General features: G+C 40.7%; 1 protein-coding gene across 2 annotated transcripts in view; it reads right to left on the bottom strand.

Moving 5' to 3' along the window:
• Positions 1-299: 299 nt before the first annotated feature.
• MIDEAS (mitotic deacetylase associated SANT domain protein) overlaps positions 300-27,925 on the bottom strand; it is a 67,642-nt gene continuing 40,016 nt past the window's right edge. For both annotated transcript variants that reach the window (XM_072115651.1, XM_072115652.1), the window contains exons 2-13: positions 21,565-23,032; positions 18,437-18,703; positions 16,468-16,804; positions 15,923-15,983; positions 12,592-12,719; positions 10,606-10,709; positions 10,329-10,404; positions 10,118-10,206; positions 9,382-9,534; positions 6,453-6,611; positions 5,675-5,853; positions 300-4,356 (exon numbers count right to left, since the gene is read on the bottom strand). In XM_072115651.1, the coding sequence (XP_071971752.1) occupies positions 4,125-4,356; positions 5,675-5,853; positions 6,453-6,611; positions 9,382-9,534; positions 10,118-10,206; positions 10,329-10,404; positions 10,606-10,709; positions 12,592-12,719; positions 15,923-15,983; positions 16,468-16,804; positions 18,437-18,703; positions 21,565-22,875 (3,096 nt within the window). In that variant the 5' untranslated portion in view covers positions 22,876-23,032 and the 3' untranslated portion in view covers positions 300-4,124. The remainder of the gene's footprint in view (positions 4,357-5,674; positions 5,854-6,452; positions 6,612-9,381; positions 9,535-10,117; positions 10,207-10,328; positions 10,405-10,605; positions 10,710-12,591; positions 12,720-15,922; positions 15,984-16,467; positions 16,805-18,436; positions 18,704-21,564; positions 23,033-27,925) is intronic.

Genomic DNA, 27,925 nt, shown 5'->3' with positions numbered 1-27,925 from the left:
AGACCGGAGACCAAGTATATGGGGACCAAAGGGGTACATCCCTTTAAGACCTGTATTTTCCAGGTCTACCATGTCTTGGCGGAATTTAATTTTTTGCACAGGGTCTCTTAGGAGTGGAGAAATTTACTTTCAGTTCATACAACGTGACTTGTGATTTGTCAAATGAGTCATGCAAAAGAACGGAGTAATCAGGTATAGACAGGTGTCAACCCTTTAAATGAGTTGTAATGGCAGCTATATTGTCTGTGGCATTGAAGAGAATGGCGAAAAGAGAACCAACCAACCAAATGACTATAAACTTACCGAGAATTTTTTTTTATTTCATGGAGAACGGATTTTGCATCTCATTGATTCATAAGAACAAAATGTAAATGGTTTTACATGAATGCACTTGGCACCGGAAGCATATCTTGGCTGTTTTACACTGACTTAGTGTCCGTGGACTTTACATTTGTCTACACAAACCGGAAAGTCACAAAGCATTTGCCCAGGACTTGTCCAGGATTATAAAAACATGGCTGCTTTACACTTCAGGTCCACTGTGTATTGTATCTCTGTGATGCAATACCATTCACAACCTGTGGACAGGAGTGGCACAGTTTTTTTAAGAAAGCAGACATTTTTTCTTAAATTGTGGACAGATCCTTAAAGGAAATTGGTTACCAAAATATTTTTTTTGTAATGTGAATAGTTTATTAATTTAGAATTTTTTGGAGCATTTTATATTTTTCGCAATTCAGGAAATATTAAAAATATTATAAATTCATAGAATCATATAATTTTTGCTAGTGCTCGCATCTCTTATACTGAAGCACTAAACAAGACTTTTGATGACATCATGATTGGGTGTCATACATGGCTCTGTCTGCATTGTTATGTATATACACATGTATTGATCTGTAGTGATCAGATTATCCGTCCAAGATGTCACAGGAGGAGGAACCTCAGTTGCTGCTCTACACGGTTTCATACAAAAGATGCATGAAAAAAAAAAAATGGTGAACGAGAGCTGAATACAATCTCCAAAACTTGTTCTCCTTCTTTCAGGAGAACAAGAGCAAGGCCCTTCCAAATCATGACATCATCAAAGGTGCTTTATCCTGCACTGTGGTTACCATATACAGTACACAGACTATGCACCCTCTAATGGTCAATATTCAGATTTTTAATATTTCTCAAAATGAGGAAAAAAAAGCACCAAAAAAAACCTAAAAAATAATAACAATCATTAACATTAATTTTTTAAAAAAAGTTAATCCCCCAAAAATAGAAAAAGGAAAATAAAAACATTTTTAAAGGGTTTATCAATCCAATATTATTTTTCCTTGGCAAGAAAATGATATGAGGAAACTGAGTTCACAAGACGTTATCCAAAAACAGTGGAGAAGTAGAAACTGGTAACACAACTTCCCTGATCATTATACATTTCCCTTGTAGCGTTATTACAATACTGCATGTCATAGGCCACCATTAATACCCAATTTGAAGTTCATGCATTTATAATGAATACACATCAATTAAAAAAAAAATAGCAGTCAATATTATATCACTCTCTCCAATAGTATTATCACATACAGATTGTCTCTGAAGCATATAAAGAATATTATCTTACAAAACAAAGTAGATATAGGTGTTTGTACATATAGTGTATATACATCGCCTTTTTATTCCCATTGAACAACTATAAACTTTTTTTTTTTTTCAGAAATTGATAAAAAATATAGGATTCTCATCTCGTAAGGTTGTGCTGGAAAGTAAACGGCTCCACACATTCTGTAACACAAACTGAGTGATAAGAAGTGGATGTGACTGTATTCAAGGGCACAAACTTCGCAGAGGCAACCACCAGAAGGGCATCTAAATGCAGCCCCCAAAAGGGAGAAATATATACCAATAACATCCATGGCCTGCAGAAATCTATTCCACTATATATATTATAGAATATATATATATTGATATTTAGAGGACCAATCACTGCTCCCAATACATCTATTATCTTGTTATATATTAGTCAGCAAAAATATACATTTTAGAGCACCTTTAAAGGACATTTACCAGCAGGATGAAAGACTGTATGCAAATGAGCCTGATGGGCTCCAGGGTCCATTAACATCTATAAAGCCTGGAGCCCCTCAGGCTCATTTGCATACAGTCCTTCATGCTGGTGGTAGATGCCCTTTAATTCTGTTCTATTCCTCTGTAATTCCTCCTGCAATTGTATACTTAAAATTCAACTCCGTGTTACCGACTGTGTAGCGACACTCCCTATTGAGAATGGCAAGTATAGAGGGGAACATACTACTGGCCAGGGTGGTATTCCTAGCTGGCTGTTTATTCATACATTCCCAGGCGGAAAAATTAAAGGATGGCACAATAGATTTTTATAAACCGACATAGAATACATACAAATGGACATGCCAAGAGTCAGGAGGTGGTCGTAAAAGTAACTTGTTAAAAAATTCAAGTAACATCCTAATATGTTCCTCTTTCTTTTCAAATTCAATTTCATATTGAATTAAAAAAATTAAGTTTCTTTTTTATTACTTTTCTTTAATGTCCTTTCACCACAATTATTATAGGGTTGGCAAAGAGGAGAAGGCTGAACCTAGAATGTGGAGTTCAGTTACAAGATTCTAAGTTCGGTTCAGGAAATCCTGCAAGTTCATGGACAGAGTTTGTAAGAGAAAACTTGATTGTGGGCAACAGGCTTTAAAAAAAATCTTCCACCAGGATGCAGGATTGTAAAGCAAGCACACTGACATACTGGTGTGTGACCCCTCTGGCAGGATCTTGTCTTCTTTTAGCTTCTTATGCCTTTGTATTTTACAAACATTAAAAAAATTATGCAAATAAGCCAGAGGGACTCAGAGCCCCAAAACTGTCAATGGAGCCCCTCAGATTCGTTTGCATAATTTAAATCCTTTTTTTGTAAAAAAAAAAAAAAAAAAAAAAAAACAAGAACATAAGAAGCTAAGAGAAGAGCAGATTGTTCCTCAGAGGGCACGCACCAGTATGTCAGTGTGCTTGGTTCACAGTCCTTCATCCCGGTGAAAGATTTCCTTTAAGTGGGAATAAAATCTTTGTTTAAATCCACAATTCCTTGTTTATAAGCCCAGCTGTTTCCGACTCGTCTCCTGGTGCTTATCTATCACCATGGAAATAACTTTTATAGTGTGAGGATTAACGTCACAACCACAGCGGGATATCGTTCATATCTTCTCCGACATAAACCTTTACAATGTATTGAAATAAAACCAGCCCTTTCTCCCATGTAAATGGACATATACATGTGGTATATAAAAGGCTGCATTATTTCACGATTAACCCATTCCATGGCTGCCTCTATTGTGAATAGATAATTTGTGCTCCTTAGGCAGGGGGCTACAAGGCACACTTGACAACACAGACCTATCCCTGATGGCACCGTCACTCCAACTAAAGATATGCTGCAATGGAGGATATACAACTGATGGAGGATAATAATGCTGCTCTCCTCTGTATCCCTTTAAGACAATATGGGGGTGGGGGGGCAGTCTTTCCAACAACAATGTTGCGCTCACACTGTTATCAGAGTAGCCCTTTTGCATTATGGCAGAAATTTCAGTACTAAATGGGCGTTCAACAAAAAACATCAAGCCTTTGTAGTAGCGCAGTCACGGGGTTGTGCAAAATTTCACATTGCGATACAGTGAATGCTACTCCAATACGAAAATGCACTTTCTACACAGTGACAAGATATCGAAGTCCACGACAGAAATGTTTCTTCCGGAAGCCTCCTTTTTTTTTTTTTTTGCAGCTTTCGAAAAGGAAAGACGACAAGTGTTGGCTCGCGGAATTTTTTCTTTTTTTGTTTCTTTATGTAACTTGTCTTTACAGGCACAAGGGTAGGCTAGAAAATAGGTTTACTCTCCAAAATATTATGATACATTGTAGACCGTTTACCAAATAAATAGTTAATTTAAGAAGATAAAAAGTCCCGAGTCCAGTTGCAATGTTCATAGATTTGATCCTTGCAGAAATTGCAAATATTCATTTACAAAAAAAAAAAAAAAAAAAAAAAAAAAAGTGAAGGACAAAGGTGAAGGGAGTAAAGTGAGGTTCCAGCCTCACTGCGCCGGCTCCAGTTATATCTCCCCGTCATCTGAACTGTCACAGCTCTCGCTGCTGCTGCTAGTCATGCTCCCACTGTCACTGCTGTCACTGTCACTACTCTCCAGCTTACGGGCTTGCGCCTGTAACGCTGCGCGGGCTGCAGCCGCAGCTGCTGCTTCACTTTGCTTCAGGGCTGCTGCTTTCTTTTCCTGTTCTGCGTGGCTTTTCATGTGTGCACTGCGGCTTTTCACTTTAAAGAAGACCCTGAAGGAGAAAGAATTTGGACATTTCTTGCTGATTATTTAATAAGAGTAAGAGCCAGAGACACCGATGATACCTAGACAATCGCCGCTGAGGTTGTAGAACCAGGCAAAGAGCAGAACATGCTTAAAAGGAAATCTACCACCAGGATGAAGGATTGTAAACCAAGCACACTGACATACTGGTGTGTGACCCCGCTGTTGTACTTTTAGCTTCTTATGCCCTGTTTTTACAAAAAAGTCTTTTACACTTATGCAAATGAGTCTGAGGGGCTACATAGAAGTTAATGGAGCTTGGAGCCCCTTAAGCTCATTTGCATAATTGTTACTTATGATTTTGCCAGAGGGGGCAGACACCAGCATGTAAGTTTGGTATACAATTCTTTATCCTGATGGTAAATATCATTTAAAACTTGCCAACAGGGGTGTACAAAGAGGTCACGGGGCTGCTGGAATTAATAGGCTGTTAGACAAACTGATTGAGGGAAATTCATTAATCACCTGCGCCATAATTGGGCTAAAATAAACAAACAGTCTAAAACATCTACCAACACAATTATCATGGCTTTTGGAACTTTTTTTGGCCCTATTTAGGATAGTCCGAGAAACAAGGCACGGCCTTAAGAAAGGGGGAGTGGTCTCCTGGAAAAGGGGGCGTGGCTCAGCAGGAAATTATTTGTGCGCCAAAAAAAAACAAGCAGTGTGCACCAGCTAAAAGCAGGTCTAACAGTAGAACTCGAAAGTCTTAAACTGCAACAATGATAAATCTGTGGCAGCACTAGACTTTGTTGTCCAGCTGTCGGAATCTGCAACACAAATTAATGAATTTCCTCCATGTTCATAACTCAATACAGGTTACGCAATTAGGAGCCCACTTGAAAACCCTTGGGCAGAAGGCGGTGTTCATGATTTACCCTCAAGACCTCTTTTGGGGATATCCCAGATGCTGAATGTGTTCTTTTATTGTTCACACCTTCTATAAAATTTGTCTTGTAGGAAAGTCGTCATAAAAAGAAATCATGTTCCTATGAATGGTGTGAGCAATTTACATCTCCTTAGTCGTGATACCAGTTTGGCGTTGCTGCTCAGCAGGGAAGCAGGGACCCCTTGTATTATATCATTATGAAGCCCAGAGTCCAGTCCCTGACACAGTGGAAGGTGCAGGATTGTGAACAGTCCATCAGAATGAAACAGAATTAGAGGACCTTCTACATCTCTGTCTTACAAAGGATATGTATGTGCCCCAATGAGTCAGATTGGTACTGTGCTGTCCAGAGTATAACAATATATAATGAGATCTTTATATAACACCAGGTACCCACCTGCCACATTTTTTACATGGGAAGGTGCCCTCTTGCGCTGGAGCCTTGTTTGTATTCTCAGTTTTTTTGGCATCATCTGCAGGAATAATCGCCCGTGGTCTTCGCCCCCTTGGTTTGGGGGTCTTTACCGTTAATGACATATTCGGGTCTTGGTTTCTTAAGATGAGTGTATCATTTGACTGAGAAGAAATAGACAGATTCTATATAAACATTAGGTCAGTGTTGTAGCTATATATATATATATATATATATATTCCATTTTCTTGACACATTAAGCTATTTTTGAACCAAATATTGTGCAACACTCTGTATAATGATGGTTTATCAGTCTTGTGTTGACAATCTAATAGAGGACGTGATATTCCCAAAAGCAACTAAGAAATTACATAATATTAAAGGAAGTCTGGCAGCACCAAAGTTACTAGCACACACCTAAAGCCAGCATTGTCTAAGGAACAGAAGCTTACGAAGTATAACTTTTTTGTCTCCCTAAAATCGGTTTTTATTTTAATGTAAATTTACTTGTTGGAGCAGCAGGGACGGAGCCATTGTCAACCATTATGTAAAATAGTAACATCAGTAAAAGGTGAACAGCAGGTAAATAAAAGTCGAAAAACTAAGCAACAGTCTGTTCCACGCCAAAACAACCACTACAATAAATGGGAAATACCCCCTTAAAGACAAGCTGCACCCCCCTATTCTGCCTTTCTACTTCACCCTATCATGGCAGCAGCAAGGAGACAAATATTCAATGTGTATCTCATTTGCCAATTCTTACTATTTCGCTGGCTTGTAATGTCTGTGTAACCTTCATTTGGGAAGACACTCTTCTCCTTTCGTCTTCCTCTTCGGCTGTAGCTTGCAGATTATTCTCCGCCTTTGGGTCATTGCCTTCTGTGTTTTGGCTGGGAATGCCTGGTCCAAGTCGTTGAGAACTCTTAAATAAGAATGAAAGTGGTTGTTAGGTTCCAGATTGGGTCTGGATAAGAGTTGTTGGTGTAATACAAGGACTGATCATTTTGTATTAGGACCTATGTGCTTATGTTGTACAAAGGTGGTCATAGAAATATAACAATGTAAATATATTTATCCTTACAATTATAAATTATGTACATATCAAAGTGTTGATATAAAAAAAAAAGGCAAAATAACTAGCATTGAGCAGTCCCGAACTTCATAAGAAGTTTGGGGCTGGGTTCAAGCTCAGCGGTTAACACACATGATTAGTGCTGCCACCGTTAACTCTATAAATGACAATGGCAAAGTAGCTGGGGGGCAGGGTGCAGCGCTGCTGGCATGTTAGTGCTGGCGTGTATGGGGGAGCAGTAGTTTAAAGGGGTATTCACATCTGGACATTGAGATTTAATTCATCCGTCATAAATATACATGTCTTCAATTGCATGTAGTTAAAAAAATGTACCTGTGTGAAGATCATTTCCCATAGATAAAGCCTTAGAAACAAGATAGCTGCTATTCTTAGATACGACCACCCCACACTCTGGCAGCACTGGCCAGACATGGAATTATTGATGCGCTCGACCACCTGGACTCAGCGTTTATTACTACACACTCTGGCAGCAAAAGCCAGACATTTCATATGCAAAAACTATTGGTAACTCCAGCAGTGGTGGTCGTATCCATGGACAACAATCTCGCTTCTAAGGGACAAAACGGCTAAATTATAGGAAATCATCTTCACAAAAGGTGAACTTTTTTAATAACATCCATTTAAAGAAATGTTTGCAAGTGGTAAATGAATTAAATTAAATGGGGATGTTCAGATGACTTTGTTCCTCGCGAACTTGGCCAAACCTGAATTTTATGGGGTCCACTCATCGCTAGAAATAACCAAACAGTTGTGAGCGAATAAGTAGAAAGTAATTGTCTACAAATGGCAGATAAAGGGAGTTATTTTGCCATATTGGGGTCAAGAAAGAATCTTATTTCTACCATGAACTAATCGGCCATGTAGGGTTTTTCCCCTATCTTTGGATCCACACCATAGGAGTATAGGTTGGACTTATAAGTTAGATAGGTTTATCTACTATGAGGCATTATATAAGCAAAAAGAAAAAACTACCTTATCTACTCAAGTATAAGCCTAGTTTTTTCAGCACAAAAAAATGTGCTGAAAAACCAAACTCGGCTTATACTCGAGTAAAAAATATATAGGTTTTACCAGGTTTTTGTGGTAAAATTAGGGGCCTCGGCTTATACTTGGGTCGGCTTATACTCGAGTATATATGGTAATTCTTGTGTGCCAATTAGTTCCAATTGGTATCTGCAGTAACTGGTTTTGTTTGGATACTAAACCAGATACTTAAAAGAACCCTTGTTGATAATTCGATACCATACATTATCTACGGACATGTGTCTGAGGGGATAGTACATTATATAGGGATTCTCTTTTTGGTCATTTTTGAATCCCTAGGTCTTCTGATAAAACTATATAAAATCTTACAAGGCACATGTATGGGGTCAACCCTACATCTTACTTTAGGAGTATCTCATAGATATGAACAGCTGTGTCCCCAGACACAATCTAGCAGTTGCATCTCTCTCCAGCACAGCAACAAATCCCAGCATCATCTGAAGCACAGATCAGCTGTTTTGCATTGATTGCTACATTCTCCATTAAGGGATGTCATCACAATAAAGGGCGATGAGTAAGTTATCCCGATAAACACAATAAATACAGATGGATGAATAGTTTTGCGGGTTGGGGATGACAGTTTTATATTCTCTTCCCTAAAGATTTCTAGGGTATTAGCTACTTGGCCATTACAGGACTTCCAGCTATTAACACCAGCCTGGCATTGACTTAAGAGCAAGACATGACAGAGAGCGCAGATGTAATAGGAGATTGTGCCCTTCACATACACAGACTAATGTGGCAGACACTCCTTCCTTGACGTCAGCGCTAACAGTGAACAGGACTTGGCACCCAAGCACTTGGAGTCCACCCAGCTGGATGCTATTCACAACACTTGATACTCCTTGCAGCCTGCATATCTGGGTGGAGGCACAGGACATCAAGTTCCCCAGGACTATTTAGTCATGGAAAGGGTTAAAAGCAAGCCTGTAAATTCTGCATTGTTAGTGTTAGATGCCATAACTAGTGCAATGTATTAAAGGGATAATTTAATTTAGGAAACCTAAACCAGGATAGTCAGAGTCTTGGCTTGTCTCAAATGAACTATAGACTGGAAAATGATACTTTTCCCTGGTGGGGGCGCTAGAGGGGTCCTGTATAGTCAGTGCCAGTTCCCTCCATAGCTTACTGTTGATGGCTGGAGGTCTCAATGGTTTATTGTTGGGGAGACCCTTCAAACCTTTAAAAAAAATGGGTCCATCTATTCTCTTATACTGTCCTTTGTGTGGAGATTAACATAGGATAGAGTTTGGCCTATCAATAAGGCAAAATACATATATAAGGCCTCTGCTCCAGCCTGTTGTCTTACAATCAAACGAAAAAAAGTAGCAGGAGCACCCTGTGCACTGCTCCAACAGAGTGCACCTTTAACACAGGGGCGTGCACCGGAACGCACCCTTCAGTGCAGAAATTTGTGTTGACAGTTGTGTCGCGTGTGCCAGAAAAGTGTCTTCTTAAATACCTATGCAAGCTGTTTGCACTGAAAAGAAGGTGCAAAGTTCGACAGGCCCTTACCCTTACAGAACCTGAAAAGGCTCAATACAGATGGTAATACCTTAATATCAATCTCAGAGTCCTCTCGGGGGTTCTTTTCATCTAGTGCGGCCTCTACGTCCCCAAATATTAACATGCCGTTGCGTCCTATCTTCACTTGCTTCTTGTAGGTGTAGTAAAACTCTACACATTGCGCCACAGTTTTGGTTTTGATCTGGAATTAACAACAGAGTTGGCTGATTCACATGAGTTCTTCTCACTCTATGGAGTATTAGCATTATGTGACAAGTACCGCAGCAATCACCTAATATATTCAGGGATTTTATTTGACATGTCACTAGGTTAGTGACTTTAACTTATGCAATAACAGATGTCTGTACTATAGAAGGTCCCGCAGTGTTATATCACAAGTACCTTAATGTTATGACACAGAGGACCATTCAGGTCTGGAGTGAAGGATAAAATCACATGACTCTGTTGGGTATGTGAATCATGGACCGCACAATGGACAGATTTCACGGACTGAACACTAACACATTGTGATATATGATACAAGTTGTCCCTGCTTCCCTTTTATCACTGACGTTTTCCAGAGAAGAAGGGGTTCCTTGTATCACATCACTATGACGCTCAGAGTTTCTTTCTCTGCAATATACCTTAAATCCGTCCAGCGGATGGTCCATGGCTCACTGACTGAGTGTGATTGTGTCTTTGGGCTTTTAAAGGCATCCTGTAGCCTGATCTCATATAGTCAATATTTTGTATAAATTATTCAGGTAGAATAAAACAATACATACCAGTTTCTGAACCAGCAGAAAGTCTTTCTTGTAGATCGCCATGCCCTTGTTGAAAAGTCTCTTCTCATTTAAAGACCACTTATCTGACCCTAGATAAAACAGAAGCCAGCGGATAATGGGCTTTTATAGATTGAACATTGCGACATTACCAAAACGTCTGTAAATATTGGTAGATCTATACAAATATATAGAGCCACTCCTTCATTCTTACCAGAGTAATGATAATTTGTCAAATGATGGCCTTTGTGTCGTTTTGGTTTCTTGAGTAGCAGCTTCGTGATAGTGGCCTAAACATGGCGAAAAAAAAAAAAAAGACATCCAACTGATATAATGATGCAACACTGGGATATACACAGAATGGTTGCTGTACAAATAGACATCACTGTATTCCCTACTTTAATATTTCTTTATTTTAACAAAGGAAGTTTTAACTATTGAATGCATCAATGTAAAATAAGAGTGTTTATAATCATGGTGTGCAGACTTACCAAAATGTTCCCCTTGGACTCATAAAGATAATGAAGCGCCAGCTCCTGATTGGTGCCTCCTCCTGGTAAGATACTGGAACACGCTGCAGTCAGCAGCTCATCAACTGCAGATGGGAAACAGATACGATCAGTAATAACAATCCTAATATAGTGCCGACATATTCTGCAGCGCTTTACAGACTGATACATGTACAGACAAAGGGATGGAACAGTAATAGAGACAAGAAGGGCAATACATGTTCTTACAGTAAGTAAAAAGCAGATTCTGGAGATGTTTTTGAGCTGCAGGTGACCTTAGTCTAAGGATTCTTGTACATGTTTTTGCCCGTGTGCTATCCCTTGATTCAAGATAAAGCACACTGACACATTAAAGAGTAACTATAAAAGTTTTTTTCCCCACAAATCAATAGCTCTTGGTATATGAAACAACTTTGCTTATTAGCTTTGTTACCTATATCCTGTAGTTTCTTTGCTATCCCCCTCAGATAACCTCAGAGCTGCAATAGCTGCTTCCTCTGCCTGTGCTGATAAGCCATGGAATCCGTAGTTTGTTGAAAGGGGCTGCTGCTTACTACTCACAGAAGAGGAAGTCCTGTGACAGAGCTTTCTGTATGTAGCAGAGCTGGATGTGTTCAGAAAAGTTAAACACAACTTCCGAACAGAAAATGGAAAGAAAAGGACGAGCAGCACAAATTGGGCATTATTCTGTTCGTATTTAAAGGGGGAATCACTTATAATAATTTGGTAAAATTATTAGAACTTTATAGTTAGGCTTTCATTTCTATGGGCTTATACATATGGCTGTGGTTTCCTCAGCCCCGTATTTGGCTCAACTGTCCGTCCAAGCACCGTCAAACTCTGAGCAGGTCCTATTCCCGACCTGTCAGGACAATTTAGGACACTAAACCAACTACAGGTGTTAGGGAACCTTTGGTTTAGGGTCCCAAATCATCCAGTTGTATATCCATCTCTAAAAACAATTATACATACCTAGAGATGGGTCCGATAAAACGCTTCAGACTCATCCCTGGGGCTCTTGGCACCTGTGCGGTGATTTAATGAAGCTAGCATACTACACCCCAACCTCTTTGCGCACATACCATGCCGCACCTACGCAAAATAAAGCGGGGGTGTACCATGCAAGCTTCATTGAATCACCGAGTTCAGGAGCTCTTTTTTTCCCATAAAGGGAAAACATATAGGGCGATTTGGGACACTAATCCATTTGTCCATAAGGACCTGGTTTAGTGGCTCAAATCACCCTGACAGATTCCCTTTAAGAATCATGCCAACAACCGGGCAGGAAAGGGACCGGATCGGACAGGCAGCTCACACAGAGGTCCGTGGACACCATGAACATGTGCATAAACCAACAGAAATTAATTATTATTTTACAGTCGAGAATAATATCAAAGGGAAATTGGTGTAAGCTTCTGGGGTAAGAAGGGAAAGGTGGTTTTCTAGACGCCTGCAGTTAAAGCTGCTAAATTATGCAGCTCCAAAAGAGTCAGAATAAGAGATTCAGCTCTGCCACACCTGGAGGTGACCCAGTTTCAAAGACTGCATCTTTCTATATCGAGTATCATTATGCTACGAGAATCGAACTCCATTACCGAAATACATATATATCTTTTATATTGTCTTAATGGCCAAATACAGCCTTCCAGGAATAGGACCAATATGAGGTCCACGTGTTCATTGAATAGTTTACTAACAGTCATTGTCATTAGGCTGCGTTTACATATTCACGTCTTACATATTCAGGCCAAGACCAGGAGTACAATGCATATTAAATCTTTTTTAATGTGTTTATATAAGTTTTTTCTATAATAACTCGTGGTCAAGTAGAGGAACATGGGTCACAGCATATACACAAACCAGGGAAAGGCTTCAACAACTCCGTATCACCCTACAATGTGTAAATGCCCTCTTCAAAATATGGAATTAAATTTACAATCTGTGTCATGTAATACAATTTTTTCCTACCTTGTTTATCCTGCAACTCGTCCAACGGACACCAGACCAAATCTGCTTTGTGCTTGTCAGCGAACGCCAAACTCCTGTCTCTACAATCAGGAATCTCTGCCTGGAAACGTGCGCCAATGTTAATACGTCTAAAAGGCAAAGGGGAAAACAAGATGCAAATTACTCCATCTGACAAACCCTAAAAGTATTGCATATCATATAGATTTTTACAAAACACAACCAGTTAGATAAAAAGTGCATTTGTTTCTGGTTTGTTTCTATTTTCTAATTTTTTTAAATCGGGTGGCCGTCTTGCCTCTGAAATCATCATTGGCAATCATGCTATACAACAGCCACATGGACCATAGGAACCTCTAGATCAGAAACTACTCACTGAGGGGGGGGGGGGGGGGGTGCATCAGACATTATTATAATTATAAAGCTATATTTATATAGCGCTTACAGATTACGCAGCACTGCAAAGAACTTGCTAAATTGGTCCCTGTCCCCAATGGGGCTCACAATCTAATCAACCTACCAGTATGTTTTGGAGTGTGGGAGGAAACCAGAGGACCCGGAGGAAACCCACGCAAGCATGAAGAGAACATACAAACGCTTTGCAGATGTTGACCCTGGGAGTTGAACCCAGGTCCCCAGCGCTGCAAGGCTATAATGCTAACCAATAAGACACCATGGTGCCCCATTAACACCTCATGTACCACATTTATTAAATTTGTCAAAGCCACTAAGAGACATGTTATGTACAAATCATCTAAAAGATTTCCTTAGTCACTCTTAAAAACTAGAGTAAGATCCTGCCTTATGATAAATCGTCCCCATTTACTTCTATGAAACAGTGTTGTTCACATACTTAGTGACCAGGGCAAAGGTTATTGTGCAGGAAAAAGATAAGATAAGTGGTTACCATCACCTATTGTGAAAGGCGTCATCCTCTGTTACCAATATACAGGCGATACCTTCCATTGTAATCCTGTCTGAGCAGATAAGGAGACTAATAACCGATCTCTATACAGCAGGAAGTGTCAGACTATGATGAGGCTTTTGCCATTGACAGAGGTTGCTGAACAGTTTTAAGGCTCCTGAAATGCAAATGATCCTATGTGGATCCTATATACTTATACTAGCTATGTTAGCACATATAAGCTCAACCTAAAATAGAGCTAAGAAACAAGTTTTTGAGACTACTTGGTTATCGTCAGTAGGAACAATGTATCGCTGTATCTAAAAGATGGGACCTAGGGCATGGTAGTGTCATAGTTAACTTCTAGAGAGAGGAGGCCGAGATTTGTGGGATAATTTGGGCATAAGAGCAATCCACTTGCTGCCTCTACATGTCTGTATGACCTCCTCTGGATAAGGCCACGTAGACGGTGCTGGAGATAAACTGCTAACTAACTGCCATCTAGCAATAAATCACTACAATACTGTATAAGTGTCCATCAAAAAGCCTCTCCTATAGATATAATAGCACTACAGCGATATTGTGCAGAGCATTAAAAAGTCAAGGTGTAGTCCAGGTGACATGTGCCAAGGACAATTGTAGCGAGAGCACATACAATATAATAATACTGTAGGATGTAATTTAGTTGAACAGTCCGTCCCATATTCCACATGGTTACCACTTGGGACAGATTAAACAGCTGTACAAGTATCTGCATAGTTTCCATCTGGTGTCAGCATGAAAACATTTTTTACTGCGGCACTGAATAAGTCCTTATAGTCGCGTATGAAATGTCTATGTGATATGTAAACAACTGTGGATACTGGACAAGGTCTGATTGACTAAGTATCACGTATGATATGTATACGTAAGAGATATGTAAAGTAAACATGTCAACCTGTGTATGTTGCCATTTCTTGTACCGGTGTATATTGCAGGTTACCTGACATGTATGTATTCCATTTAGCAAAGTGTAATACATAAATATATAAATATCTGCAAAATATCCAAATAAATTCAGTACCAATCTTACCGTAAGCAATGCTCTGGACCCAATAGGTTATTTGTCAAAATAAATTCAATTGTCACCAACATAGATTAATGGAGCTGAATGGACCAATACTCGGAGCGACAAGGGGTCCGACGGAGGTATGTGGGACATCATCAGACCCTACATTTTCGTGATCTGTGGGGGTCTCATCACTGATCAGCAACTTGGGCCCTATACTATGGATAGGGCCTAACTTGTGTTTGTGGGGAAAACTCCTTTAAGATAACAGAAACCATGTTCCTTCTGGGATATACTGGCCAATGATTTTGACAAAATTTGCCAAAAGGTGAAGTAGGTTCCACTTAATTAGTCTGATTTTGTACTTAGAGGAAATATACCACCTGATTTAACCTCTATAAACCACTAAGAGGTTGAAGAGTTTCACCCAGGAATACCTTTATTATTGATGAGTGCAGTTTTCTTCCTTTTGAAAAAAACTCATTTCTATGTAAATTAGACTGAAGGGCTCCAGGGGAGGAACGTTACTGGAGCCCCTTAGGGATCTGACATAATACGCCCCAGAGGCCTTCTATGCCACTTCTGGCACCCCCTCCCGATGACATCAGCCAGATATTCCTGCAGACAGCAGAAGGAGGGGGAGAGGAGGCAGACGGCAGGTTAGAAGCTCTGCAAGGAGCGTGATGCCAGATCCCAGAGGGGCTCCAATAACTCCTACCTAATTTACATGCAGATAAAAGTCTTTTTCAAAAGTAAAAAGCCAGCAATTAACAATAAAAAATAAAGGTATGTTGGGGTGAAGTTTTGCAACCTCTACATAGCACTGGTGATGCTTTTTAAAGGTTAAATAAGGCGATAGATTTCCTTTACAGCTTGGTGAAGACAATCAAGCAGATAATGTAGTTTGTTTTTATAAATTAAGAAATATAATTTCTTGATGTAACAATGAAGACAGTGAAAGCGGCACTCACTGAACAATTCTTCTTTATTGTGCATCAGACATAGGACAGGGAGGTAAAGCCAGACACAGATTTACACCAATGGGCAGTTTTGTGCAATCCTGTGCTTAATCTAGCCACGCTGTGCATAAAACGGCCTAGAGTCAAACGCATGGATGTCCTTCTAATAAATGGTCATCCCACAAATCCACTGTGAAGTATGCATGGCCCTTAAGACTCTGTACGCCTGGCCTGCTAAGGCAATCTATATAAGGAGAAAGAATCCCCTTCTGGTCTATGTCCATGGTGTCTCTCCTTGCCAAACCACTTCCCTACGATGTACTGATGACAATGTATAAAAATTAGGAGATTTCAGAGATTTCAATTTAAATCTACAACTATATAGACCGAACCAACTACATACAGACAAATACATAGACTTACGGCTCAAGACTAACAGGTGTTGCTTCCGCTGTAAGTAAAGGTGGCATGTCCTCTCCACTATCTGCAAAATCGAATATAATTTTATTACAAACATAGAAACCAATAAAACACCTTAAAAGCGTCCATTAAAGGGCATCTACCACCAGCATGAAGGACTGTATACACATGAGCCTGAGGGCAGGGAAGTAACTTGATGGGGTGCAGAGGGTGCGATCACATCCAGGCCCAGGAGGCTTAGGGGCCCATAAGGTGTCACTTTCCCATATGAGAAGACTAGTACTATAAACCATACATTATAGTCAGGGGGTCTGGCACAGACTTTGCACTGGGGCCCTGCAGATTCAAGTGATGCCACTGCCTCCGGGGCTCTAGGCTCCATAGACGTTAATGGAGCCTGGAGCCCCTCTGGCTCATTTACATACAATCTTTCATCCTGGTGGTAGATGTCCTTTAAGTTTTGTATTCCCAGAGCCATCATCACTTTACTAAAAAATCAATACAAAGTGATAATTTATTAAATCCTTCTGACCCAACAGAAAACTTACTAGATCTCAGTAGGGTTCTCGTGCTGCTTTTTGGTGTAATTGGAGGCGGCATTGAATGTGTGTTTGCAGATAGGATGGCATTGAAGTAAAGTCCAGACCCCTCCCGCACAGGGCTTAGGATCGGAGGGGGCGTATATGGTGGCAACTCAAAGTTTCTATCACCGACATGCTCAGGAACCCGTACAGGAGAGCGGAGGTGACTTTGATACGGAGTTATGTTGCTGTAAACTGGAACAACAAATGTGCCAGGTTTGGGAGGGATGAACAATGGTTCAGGCCTTGGTCGCTGCTTTGGCTTCCGTGAAGTGGTTTCGGACATTGAGGAGATCTCACTGTTCTGCAGAGGAGTGAAGATAAATGTGTCAGAATACTAAACATTTAATTAAAAAAAAAAGCAAATAACAACGCTGACCACCTACTACAATCCATCCTACATAGCAATAGTGTATGAATACACAGGGCAGTAGGTATATAACCATATATGAAAAGGCCCCTTGGCGTGGACGTGGCGTAAAGGGGATAATAATTGCAATGCCCAGCAGTCCTTAAGGCACTGCGATTATTTCAGGGAACTCGCTACAGCCAGGGAACATTCACAGGTGAAAGTTTACAGGCTGCAGCACAATTCTACGCCAGGTAGGGTGTAAAATAAATACCCCACATTCACTCTAATTTCCCTGTGTCATGGATCAGATGACAATTCATAGCTCTAGTTTTATGAACCAAACACCATTATTTAACTAATGCTTTGCTGCAAATAATATTTTGACGCTTATCACATTAAAGGGACGCTCTCACCAGATTGTACCCAATTAAACTACTAGCCCCCCTAAGGAACCATTTCTACTCTCTGAAATTCCCTTTTTATGTGATGTCTCATCTATTTACCTAAAAAAAAAACATAGTCATGTGAAAATAAGCAGAGACAAGTCACTTTTAGAGGCTATAGGGCAAGTGCAACTTCAGTCACTCCTAACCTTGGTTATATAGCACCAACCAACCAGAGTTCAGCTTTCATTTTATTTTATCAGGTTCTGTAACTGATGGAACCTAAGCCGGATCCGAGATGAGATTATTATCTTTCATATGACACCAAAAGCATGTGTTATAAACTTCACTCACCATCACATGACTTTGGAGGAAATTTAAAAAAAAAAATAGGTTAAAGGGTGAGATTTCACATAAATTAGGGAATTCTAGAAATTCAGAATCTGAAGCAGATGGTTGTGCACGACTTCCACTAAGTAAATGGGAGTCGATCCTGCAGCTATGTCACCTGGCCAATATACTGCACTCTTTTTAGATCTTCATTCATTGTGTTGTGTATAAAACTTAAAGTACCCTCTTTCCTCTAAAATAAGACATCCCCAAAAATAAGACCTAGTACAATTTTGTTCAGGCTTAGAAATATAAAGCCTTCCCTGAAAATAAGACCTATCGGCAGTCATTGCAGCAGTTCCCCCCACGGCGTACATCAGTATTAGTAAATCTTTTAGATGCTGCAGAAGGTTGTGACATGGAGACGAATTCATGGAACGAAATCACCTGCTGTTGTGCTGCAAATGTGATACCAGCAGCTATCAGGATAAGAACGGTCATTTATGGAAAGTGCTTTTACTAAACATGAGAATTTGGGGCAATGATTCTAATAGAAATGTAGTCACAAGAAATACAGCATGAAATTCAGAGTTTAGAGAGTCATAAGGATGTTAGAGAAGTTGATTTCTATGTTCAATGATAAATGTAAATTCTTGTTCATGGAAAAATAAGACATCCCCTGAAAATAAGACCTAGTGCCTCTTTAGGAGCACAAATTAATATAAGACACAGTCTTATTTTCAGGGAAACAGGGTATTATGGAGGTACAGTATGGTCTCATCATTAGCCTATAAATGCCACATTAAAGCTTTATAGAACACAGATCCCAAATTGTCAAATAAATGGGCAGAGATTGGGCATCTGGACCTACCTGTACTACAGGTTCTGAGACCCCTGCGTGTCCAGCCCTGTGCCGAGTTACTATGACAGATGGCATAGATGCAGATGGCAGCTTTTCAGATGTTATTGCCCTTTGAGTCCTTTCATCATCTCCCTTTTCCATTTTCACTGGTACCGATACTGGTATCACCAGGGGTCTCAATTCTCCCTCTGCTCGGGACTTCTTGGGAGACGATGCACCAGCAATTTCTGCATTGCTTTTCAAAGTCTCATTCTTCTCTTTTACAGTCTCACTATCCTGAAAAATCAACAATCAATCACAAAGTTATGAGTTTATGCAATTTCATCTGAAAGGTGTTTACATAACCAAAGACTAGAACAATTTACCAGGGTAAGTAGAAGACCCTAATTGGGTCACCCAAATTGTACTTACCCTGGTAAAGTTTCTTTATAGTCAAGGTTACATGACCCCAGTAGGATTCAGGGCTCCCTGTGACAATCTGTATAATTTTGACTTCCTTCAGATCAATGGGGCTGTGAAGTCATTGCTCCATGCACAGCCCCTCCATAATGGCCACTGCCATATTGGTGGTTGGAGAGGTGTCCCAAGGAGGTCATGAGTGCAGTCCTGCTAGAGGGAAGTCCAGTGACTAATGTCTTCTACCGACTGCAGAGAAGGTTTAAAAGGGTAGGTGCTATATAGGCAACCCCATACGGATCATGTACTTACTTTGGTGAACTTTTGAATTATTACTGAAGTGGCTGGCCACTAGTAAGAGTGAGACGCAGATTCGTCAGGAAGGAGGTAGGATGATAAAAGCCCAAGTAAGTGATAAAAAAATATTTCAAAAGATTGTTGTATTCACATTATTGCCTACTTAAAGGGGTTGGCCACTTCACTTTACGTTCTTTGTAATACGTGTGTAACTGTGAGGAGCAGGATATAAGGTACTTTACCAATATATATCCATTAAATGTTCTGCACTTCCTTCATTGTGGCTGTGTTTTACCTCATCCTAACTGTCCATGACCAATGCACCTTCCAGGACCTGAGCAAAGTATTCATGAATACATGCTCAAGGTCCTGCAAGGACCACATGAACCTCCTTCTCCTGCCATTTTATGGACAGGAATGGCAGCTAATGAAATACAACATAATTCTGCCCCAGGGGCTTCAAGAAAGCGGTGCAGAACATTTAGTAGATATGTGTAAATCGCCCAATATTCTTCCCCCACTATTACACACACATTACAAAAAAATGTGTTCAAATGAAAATGTCCAGCCCCTTTAAGCTTTCACATACATATGCAAAAATACATGTTTCAGTGAAATATTTTTTTTAGAATATAAAAAATTCCTTGAACGCTCTTATACTGGAGTGTATCTTTAGTTAAGGTGTATTTTGTGTTCAGAGATTCTTATGAACTATAATACATTTGCAAAAGTGGATGCAACAATACTTTAAAAAGGGTTAAACTATCTACAGTAGATACGGTAAGTGTGCTGGGATTTCCAGAGATCACACCAATGGGGGTCCCCTGTGAAATAGGGTTCATGTATCACCACTGACTTCTGCCGGTGCCATAGATATGACAGAAGGGGCTTGTCATTCATGCTATTATCCAAAAGGGGACCCCTGTTCATGAGATGGTTGGGGAACCCCAAACCACTTTGTTGTTGCTATAAATGAATAGCATTTGAAAAGAAAAAAAAAAAACGTTAAAACTTGGTCACATAATAAATCCACGGTTTAGATACCAGTACAAGATTTCTTTATCAGATACTTCATTCTTCTATCTGGAAAGAAGCCAGAAACATGTGAGAACGCATCCTTTTCACGTGTTCTCACTGCCCCAGAGTTTCATTTCTGCTTCTATTTATAACAAGCAAAATATTCTCATTCTCACATTCTAAGACAGCGAGCAATGTAATGAGAGCAATGCCGCAGCAAAGCTCAGAGCTCTCCAGATTAATGCAGATATTTTTGGACACTACCACTACGGTTACAGTGACCCTGAGCCTAGAGACACAGTCATTCTCGCCAGTACTCAGTGGTCACAGTGATCCCTGAAACAAGGGCCGACATGTACTTCTATTAGTGTTGTTGTGTTCACCTCATTGGCAAACAACGCACACGCCAAAAGCCGCGCAATCGTACAGAACGTGCAGATAAGGTTTATAATGGGATTATTTTTTTGGACACTGTAAGGCTATAAAAAGCTATCGAAATGCAAAGTCTGGACCCCCATCAGATTGAGAGAACAAGGGTCCTAAATAGAGTGGCTGTCTCCTGTTTGCAAGACTGTCTAACACTGTAAAACGCCATTACAGTCATTCCAATAGTGAATGGAGCAGTAACTTCCTGACAAAGCTTTGCTAAAAACGGATCCAAGTTATTTCCTACAGTTTGTGCTGCATGGCTATTTGGGAAGAATCTGAGAATTCACTGGACACAATTTATGAGTCCACTGTATTCAGGAGAGGAATTGTGTTTTACCTCAGTCTGACCATCCTATCGTATTCTGGAGATGGTTGTCACGAAATCTGGAGAAGTATGGAGAACTCTGCTGATAAATACAGCAAACTCATAAGCTAGGCACCTAGGGCATTATCCAACTGATCCTTATGGCCAAATAGCACCCTACTAACTTTTGCCATTTCGGCTGCACTGAACTGTGACAGTGGTTATCTTCTTATATTTGTAATCCATAGCTCAATTCCTTCTAAAAACAACTTTTAAACGTATGATAATGAGACTGAAAGGCTACTGGGACAGTTCCCAGAGTCCCTCTGCTGCAGATTCACAGGCTGTTACATTGTCTCACCCTGCTAATCTGCTGCTGCTCGGCTTACTACAGCAGAGGAAGTTTAAGCACACAGTGGGAGAGGGAAGTGCTGCTTGCACACTGTAACAGCCTGTAAATCTGCAGCATAAATGGACCCTGGGAGCCTTTCACACTCATTAATATACTCTTTTCCTTGAGGAAGGAGGCCATATATAACAAATGTAAGAAGATTACCAGTGTCACGGTGCCTGGAGTAAGTGTCCCTGGTTTATTCATTTGATTGATTTTAATGGTAGAATTCCTTTAAGGGTCATAATAAGCCCAAATGACATTCTGAATGTTATCCATTGTATCATAATGAAGTCTCCTTACCTTAGTGTTTTCAAGACTAGGCATTTCCGCTGCTTTTTGGGCTAAGGTAAACAAATTGGCTTCCTGTGATATACGCCGTCTTCGCCGGGTCGATTGTATCACAGTCACAGCTCCTACTCCCATAGGCTGGATTGGCCCCATAGAGCTTTGTTCAGTCACCTGGACCTCTCTTGGTCTACCATTGTGAGGTAGTGATACATGGTCCGTTTCATGGCGAGTGCCCTGCTGGGTTTCTTGTATATCCCTTGGCACAAGTTGCTTGTATCTTTCTTGAACAGCAAACTGCAGCTGCTCGTATTGGTTGTGTGTGTAGGGGTTATTTGTCTGTCCAACCACATTGGAAGGTAAAGGTTCGGGTCCCTCTTTAGACAGTCTCCGGGACCTGCGTGGTAAGGGTATTTGGGTTTTGGGCAGAACAGATTGTTGGCTCTGTTCCGCAAGAGCTTTCATATATTCCTCAGATGTGGGAGCACGTGTCTGGTTCATTACAGCCGCCTTCTGCTGAGAAGCCGCATGCTGGTTTAGTTGAACCCCTTGCTGCATGCCATAAGCTGCCTGCTGCTGCTGCGAGGGGTAAAAGTTCTCAAAAAGTTGCATCTTTGGAAGAGCTGTCTGTTGTTTCTGCTGGGCAGCGTAGGCAGCATTTGTTTGAGCATCTGGAAAAACATGGAACAGATTCTGCAGAGAGGTTTTCTGACCCTGATGCCCAAATGCCAATTGGAAAGACTGCAAAGCAAGATGTTGATTTTGTTGTTGCCGCTGCTGTTGCTGCTGCTGTTGAGCTTGCAAAATCGAGTTTAAATGGGCCTGCTGCTGAGCTAACTGGTGCTGCTCCAACTGGGTCTTTTGAGACATCATTTGTTGTACAGCATCGCCGTACATATCTAACTGGGACACCCCGACTCCCTTATCTTGGCTTCTCTTGATAGGCTCAGGATGGTTATAATATGAAGGCACCATCTGCACAGGATAGCCCTGTGCATTTCTCTGCCACATATTTGCTTGTTGAGCAGCCCACGTGGCCTCATTGCGATCACTTACATTCCACTTTCCAGGAACTGGCTGCTGGTTAATCCTCATGCCTTCAGCTCTCTCTGGAGTGTACATGACGGTGTTCACCATATTGTTAGACGCAGTCGAATAAGGATTTGACTTGGTCAATTCAGAAGCCTGAGAGACTGGCATCCGTGCCACGGCGCCGTATAATTGCTGCTCTTTGCCAGTCACAGCATGGGCTTGCGATTCATTAAAAAAAGTTATTTTCTTTCCCGTCCTTTTATTCGAAGCCTTCTGCTGAGGCTGCTGACTCATGGTAATCGAAACGCATGCAAATCAGGAGATTTCTCCAAAGTCAAAAATATACAAAAAAAAAAAAAAGAAAACCAAAAATTCACGTTTCTTGTTGGTTGTGAAAGTTATGTTTTCACGTGATCTACTCAGCTTCGTCACCCATCCTGACAAATAGGATCTGTAGAACAGAAAAAAAAACAATTGGGTCAAAATGGTTGATGACAGAACGTTTTTGACATATTAAGGCTGGTTGTCCATAAGCGAGTTTGTTTTGTAGTTCATTAGGTTCGGTCTGCTAAATCCGGCATGACCACAAAGAGTTTGTGGGACCAAACCCACTCATGGGCAACACAATTAAATGTTAATATCATGAGAGATACATAATTTTGTAACCCATTCCCCAAATAATCAATGTATCCCATTGGTACGCTCTATGGGATTTTTAATAATTGACATTTGTATGCACAGCTATACAAGTATGGATATAACTAAGCCATCGTTCCACCTCCTGTCCTGAAAATCTTGGGTCCGCTAATTCTTTTAAAGCCTTTACACATCTTCAATTTCATAAACACAGTCATGGGAAATGAAATTTCTTTCTCATACATGTACAAGTATTGGACAACAGCAGCTATCGTAAATGATGTACACCCTCCAGTCATTGCAAAACTTAATTTAGCAAATTATTGTTAGGCATAGGCTATTGTAATGGCTTTACAATAGCCATGGGAAATGATGGCCTAGTGCAATCCCATATTGTATTGGGCCTCCTCTTTTGCAAACTAGATTTGTAAATAGTAAAGTTAAAGGAACACTCCAGTCACAGCCAATTCATTATATTATACCTTATGTAGTGTCTGCAGGGAGGAGCAGGACTCTAGGTTCTAGGAATCAATGAGTCCTGCTCCTCCCTTCAGACCCTGCATCAGATATTTTTCAATGAATTATCTAGAAGTAGAACGTTCCTTTAATACCGCACCTATGATGAACCTAGCTAGTAGATTGTTTTTTTTTTGTTACTCTAAACAGATTTTCCCATGGGAAATGTAGCAATGAGAATATCATAGCAATAAGCCAACAAACATTCAAGGCAGAAAGCTTCTCAATTAGTCTAAATCAAGTCAAACCGTGTTTTTATACATTATCTATTTTGCAGATGATGCACAGACTCGTTAATTTCATTGGACCCATAAAAATTGTGGTGTTTCTGGAGTATGTAGAAAACTCAGAGCAGCTCCTTTTCTTGCCTGTGTTTTCAACTTGAGAAGTCTATGAAAAGCTGAAAACGGGGGATTATCCATGTAATGTCCACGTATCCCTAACTCAATCATGCAACTCTCCAAGAGGTTGAAACAAGCTAGTGACACGATTTGCCGTTTTTTTGCAGACATACGTCCCAGCAATGGATTACACACCGATGATAAAAGGAAGGCAAAAACGGACCACAGATCAGTTGTTTGCGACCCAATTAGAGCACATGTAGCCTTAACCAGAGCAGTTACAAGGAGCATCCTGCAGCAGCACTGACCAATATTCTAGCCTTAAATAACCTTAAATACTCCCCAAGGCTCCCCTTTTCCAAACTCGGTTAATATGGATATCAGATATTCCTAAAGCTACTTGTAGATTACCCAAATGGTTACAGGAACGCATATCGTTCTGTAATATTCCGTCTCACCCTGCATCAGCTGTAACTAGAGTCCTTCTTCTGTCTCATCCTATTGTCGGGTGTCTAGTTTCAACCATAGTCTTGAATAATATATCAGTAGGATCTGCTTTCCCCTTGCAAGTCACCAGAAAATTGAAAAATTTGCTTTATCACCGTCAGGACATGAAAAAAGCCCAAGTTATATGGCAGGGTCTGTCTCCATGAGAGAGTCAAGCAGGAATGTATTAAGTTACATTTTAATTATCTTCCATAACTAACCTAGATGGCAGCAGATCCGGTGCCGAGAACATTACAGACATTTGCAGAACTTAATGAAAATTGCTTTGTTACTGGATACTAGCATATTGTAAGTCACTGATACTAAATACATCCTTACCTTAGCTCTACATATTTATATTTTATATCCCCAAAATTTTACAAGACTGCATTCCTGCCTCTTGCTGTCAACCACAAATATTTACATTACTTTCTCTTCATTGTTCGTCACATTTTAGTCCACGCTTTGTACAGATGCGAACAACACAGTTTCTATGGAGACCACCCAAAATGCATGCAAACTTTCACGTATAGATCATGATTTAAGTAAAAAAGCAGAAGCACAAAAGGTGCATTAATTATTTACACTGTAACTCGCAGCAATTGTTCCACGCGTTCAGATCATAGCACGAGCAGATCGCCACGCACGTGCTGACACATCCTTCAATTATAGAGGAGTAATATCCAGACTGAGCAGGGATCTTAGGACTTGTCTTTGCAGAGGCTTTTGATACCAACGCCCTCTCTAAACAACAAGGTAAGCTGGTTTTAGTAACAAGAGGTGCAATACCCTGCTCTGGGGCGAGGTACACATTGCTGTAAAATGGGTCACAGGGCTTAGTCACATCCTTCACCCACCAATTTGCAAAAGCGGAATCTCCAGACAGCTCCCAAATGGCTGCATTCATTACCAATTATTAATGAGGCAAGCTTGGGTATGTCAGTCATCATTCTAAGCAAAGCACAGCGTCTATGCAACATGACAGAGCAGACCTGAACAGGGGGCAGTGTCTACTACACCACCGTTTTTTTTTTATTTAACATGACAGAAAGCAGAAATATAAATCACTAAGGCCTCTGATCAGAGAACGATTAGGGTTTGGTCAGTGAAAAACGGGCATTTCTGATTGAATTGAGTTCTATCAGTTTTCAGTCAGAGTTTGTTCAGTGTCTTCGTTTTTCACACTTTTTTTTGGTGTTTTCAATGCCTTTTCAAAGCGTTTTTCATGCGCAGATAACGCACGTGAAAAGGAATCAAGCAGTGGCATAACTAGAAGCTGATGGGCCCCAGTCCAAAGTCTGTGCCAGGCCCCCCGACTATAATGTATGGTTTATATTGATTGTCTTCTCATATGGGAAAGTGACACCCTAAACCTCTTGGGCCCGGGTGCGATCTCAACCTCTGCACCCCCTCAAGTTACGCCCCTGGACTCAAGACTGTAGTCTAGCTTTTCTACGGCAATTGATCAGTGAAAAACACATTGCACTTGCACACTGCAAGTGTCTCAGAGTCAATAGCCTCTCACACAACCAATCCAGTTCCCTACGCTGTACTGAGGAGACCCATCCAGGTCGAAACATTGCTGTCTACAGTTGGGAGTCTGTTCCCTCTGGAATAGATATACTGGGGGAGATTTATCATAAGTCTCTTAGAGCAGAACTGTTCTAGTTGCCCATGGCAACCAATCAGGGCTCAGCTTTCATTTTCCCACAGCCATTTATAAATTTAAAGCTGAGCTCTGGTTTCCATGGGCAACTAGACAGTTTTACCTCAGAAACTTGATGATAAATCTCAAGTGACTGGATTGGCTTAATCACACATCATGTTTTTAGACTTCTTTTAGGTCATACTTGGTGGTAAGGGGGCTGCCTTTCAAGGCATTGTTTTCCATTTAACACCTTGGAAAACATATTTCCATACTTTTCAGAGAGCAATGCATTTTTGATGCATCTCCATAGAATTGTATGGTGTATTTTTCACTCACATGAAATGCAAAACTCATGAACGTTTTGCTAGCAGCCCGTTCATAACGTGACACTAGCGCACAGGGGGCTGGCCAAGGCCCAATCGCATATATGTGAGTCCCACCCCCTGTGCACTAGCGTCACGTTATGAACGGACTGGTAGCGGAATGTGTGACCGCGGCCTAAGGGCTTATTCACATGGCCGTCTGCGGGGACGTACATGCGGCCGCAAATTTGCGGCCGCATGTACGTCCCCATAGACGACAATAGCGGCGCAGATGCGGTGCCACACATGTGTGGCACCGATCCGGCCCGCACACCGCAAAAAGATAGAGCATGCTCTATCTTTTGGCGTGTGTGCGGCCGTGCGCCGCTATTCTCTATGGAGGGAGGAGGGGCCGCCTCCTCCTCCTCTCCAGCACACGGCGGTATGCCCGCACGGCGGGCATACCGCTGTGTGAATGTACCCTAAGACTGTGTTTGCACATGATGTTTACATTGTGTTTTGAAATGCAATACAACAACTGAGCAGAGGAGATTTGCCCAATTACATTGCTGTTAACATTTGCATTTACAAAACGCAACAGTTAACATTGCGTAAACCCCTTAAGGATGCAGGGTTTTTTCCCTCATTTCTCGCTCTCCACCTTCAAAAATCCATAACTTTTTCATTTTTACGTGTACAGACCTGTGTGAGGGCTTAAAAACCTAACCACCTGGATAGAGGGAAAGAAACTACTCTGTAAACATGATGTAAACAAATAACCTTTATTCAATTCCATAGATAAAATACCAATAAAAAGCCTCACAGGAGAGATACAAAGTAAAAGCGCACAGGAAATTAGTCCACAGGGAACAAATCATTTGGTAAGCAGAAAAATAGCAGCATAAGTGTACTGTAGAGCATATGTGTAAACATCGACTTGCATATGTAAACAAGCATAAACAAAAATGGTCAGGTAACCAAGTACAACAGTATTACAGCAATTGGTAATCGTTCAAATGCAAGAGGATGACCCTGTGGAACATGTTACCTGGGGGCCAGTAACGCCAGGTAACATGTTCCACAGCCCGTGAGCCCTCTTCATACACTCCCTGTATCTCTGCGCCGTAGAGCTACGGCGCAGAGCGTTAAGGGGTTAATGCATAGCTGTTAATGGTAGAATTTTGTAAACACAAATGTTAACACTGTCCTAATATTGCAAACACAAATGTACAATAAAATGGACAATAAAAATGTACAGCAAATGAACCGCAATGTAATGAGGCAAATTTGAGAATTTTCTTTCATGGGAATACCCCTTTTACTAATTTGTTAAAACTTGCTACTGTAATGCAAAAGACCAAAAAAAAAAAAAAAAAAAAAAAAAAAAGGAACGACACAAGTTGGTAGATAATAGG

This window comes from Engystomops pustulosus, chromosome 7, assembly GCF_040894005.1.
Source record: "Engystomops pustulosus chromosome 7, aEngPut4.maternal, whole genome shotgun sequence".
NCBI lineage: Eukaryota > Metazoa > Chordata > Amphibia > Anura > Leptodactylidae > Engystomops > Engystomops pustulosus.
The sequence above is the reverse complement of the archived record's forward strand: the minus strand, read 5'-3'. Positions and strand labels throughout refer to the sequence as shown.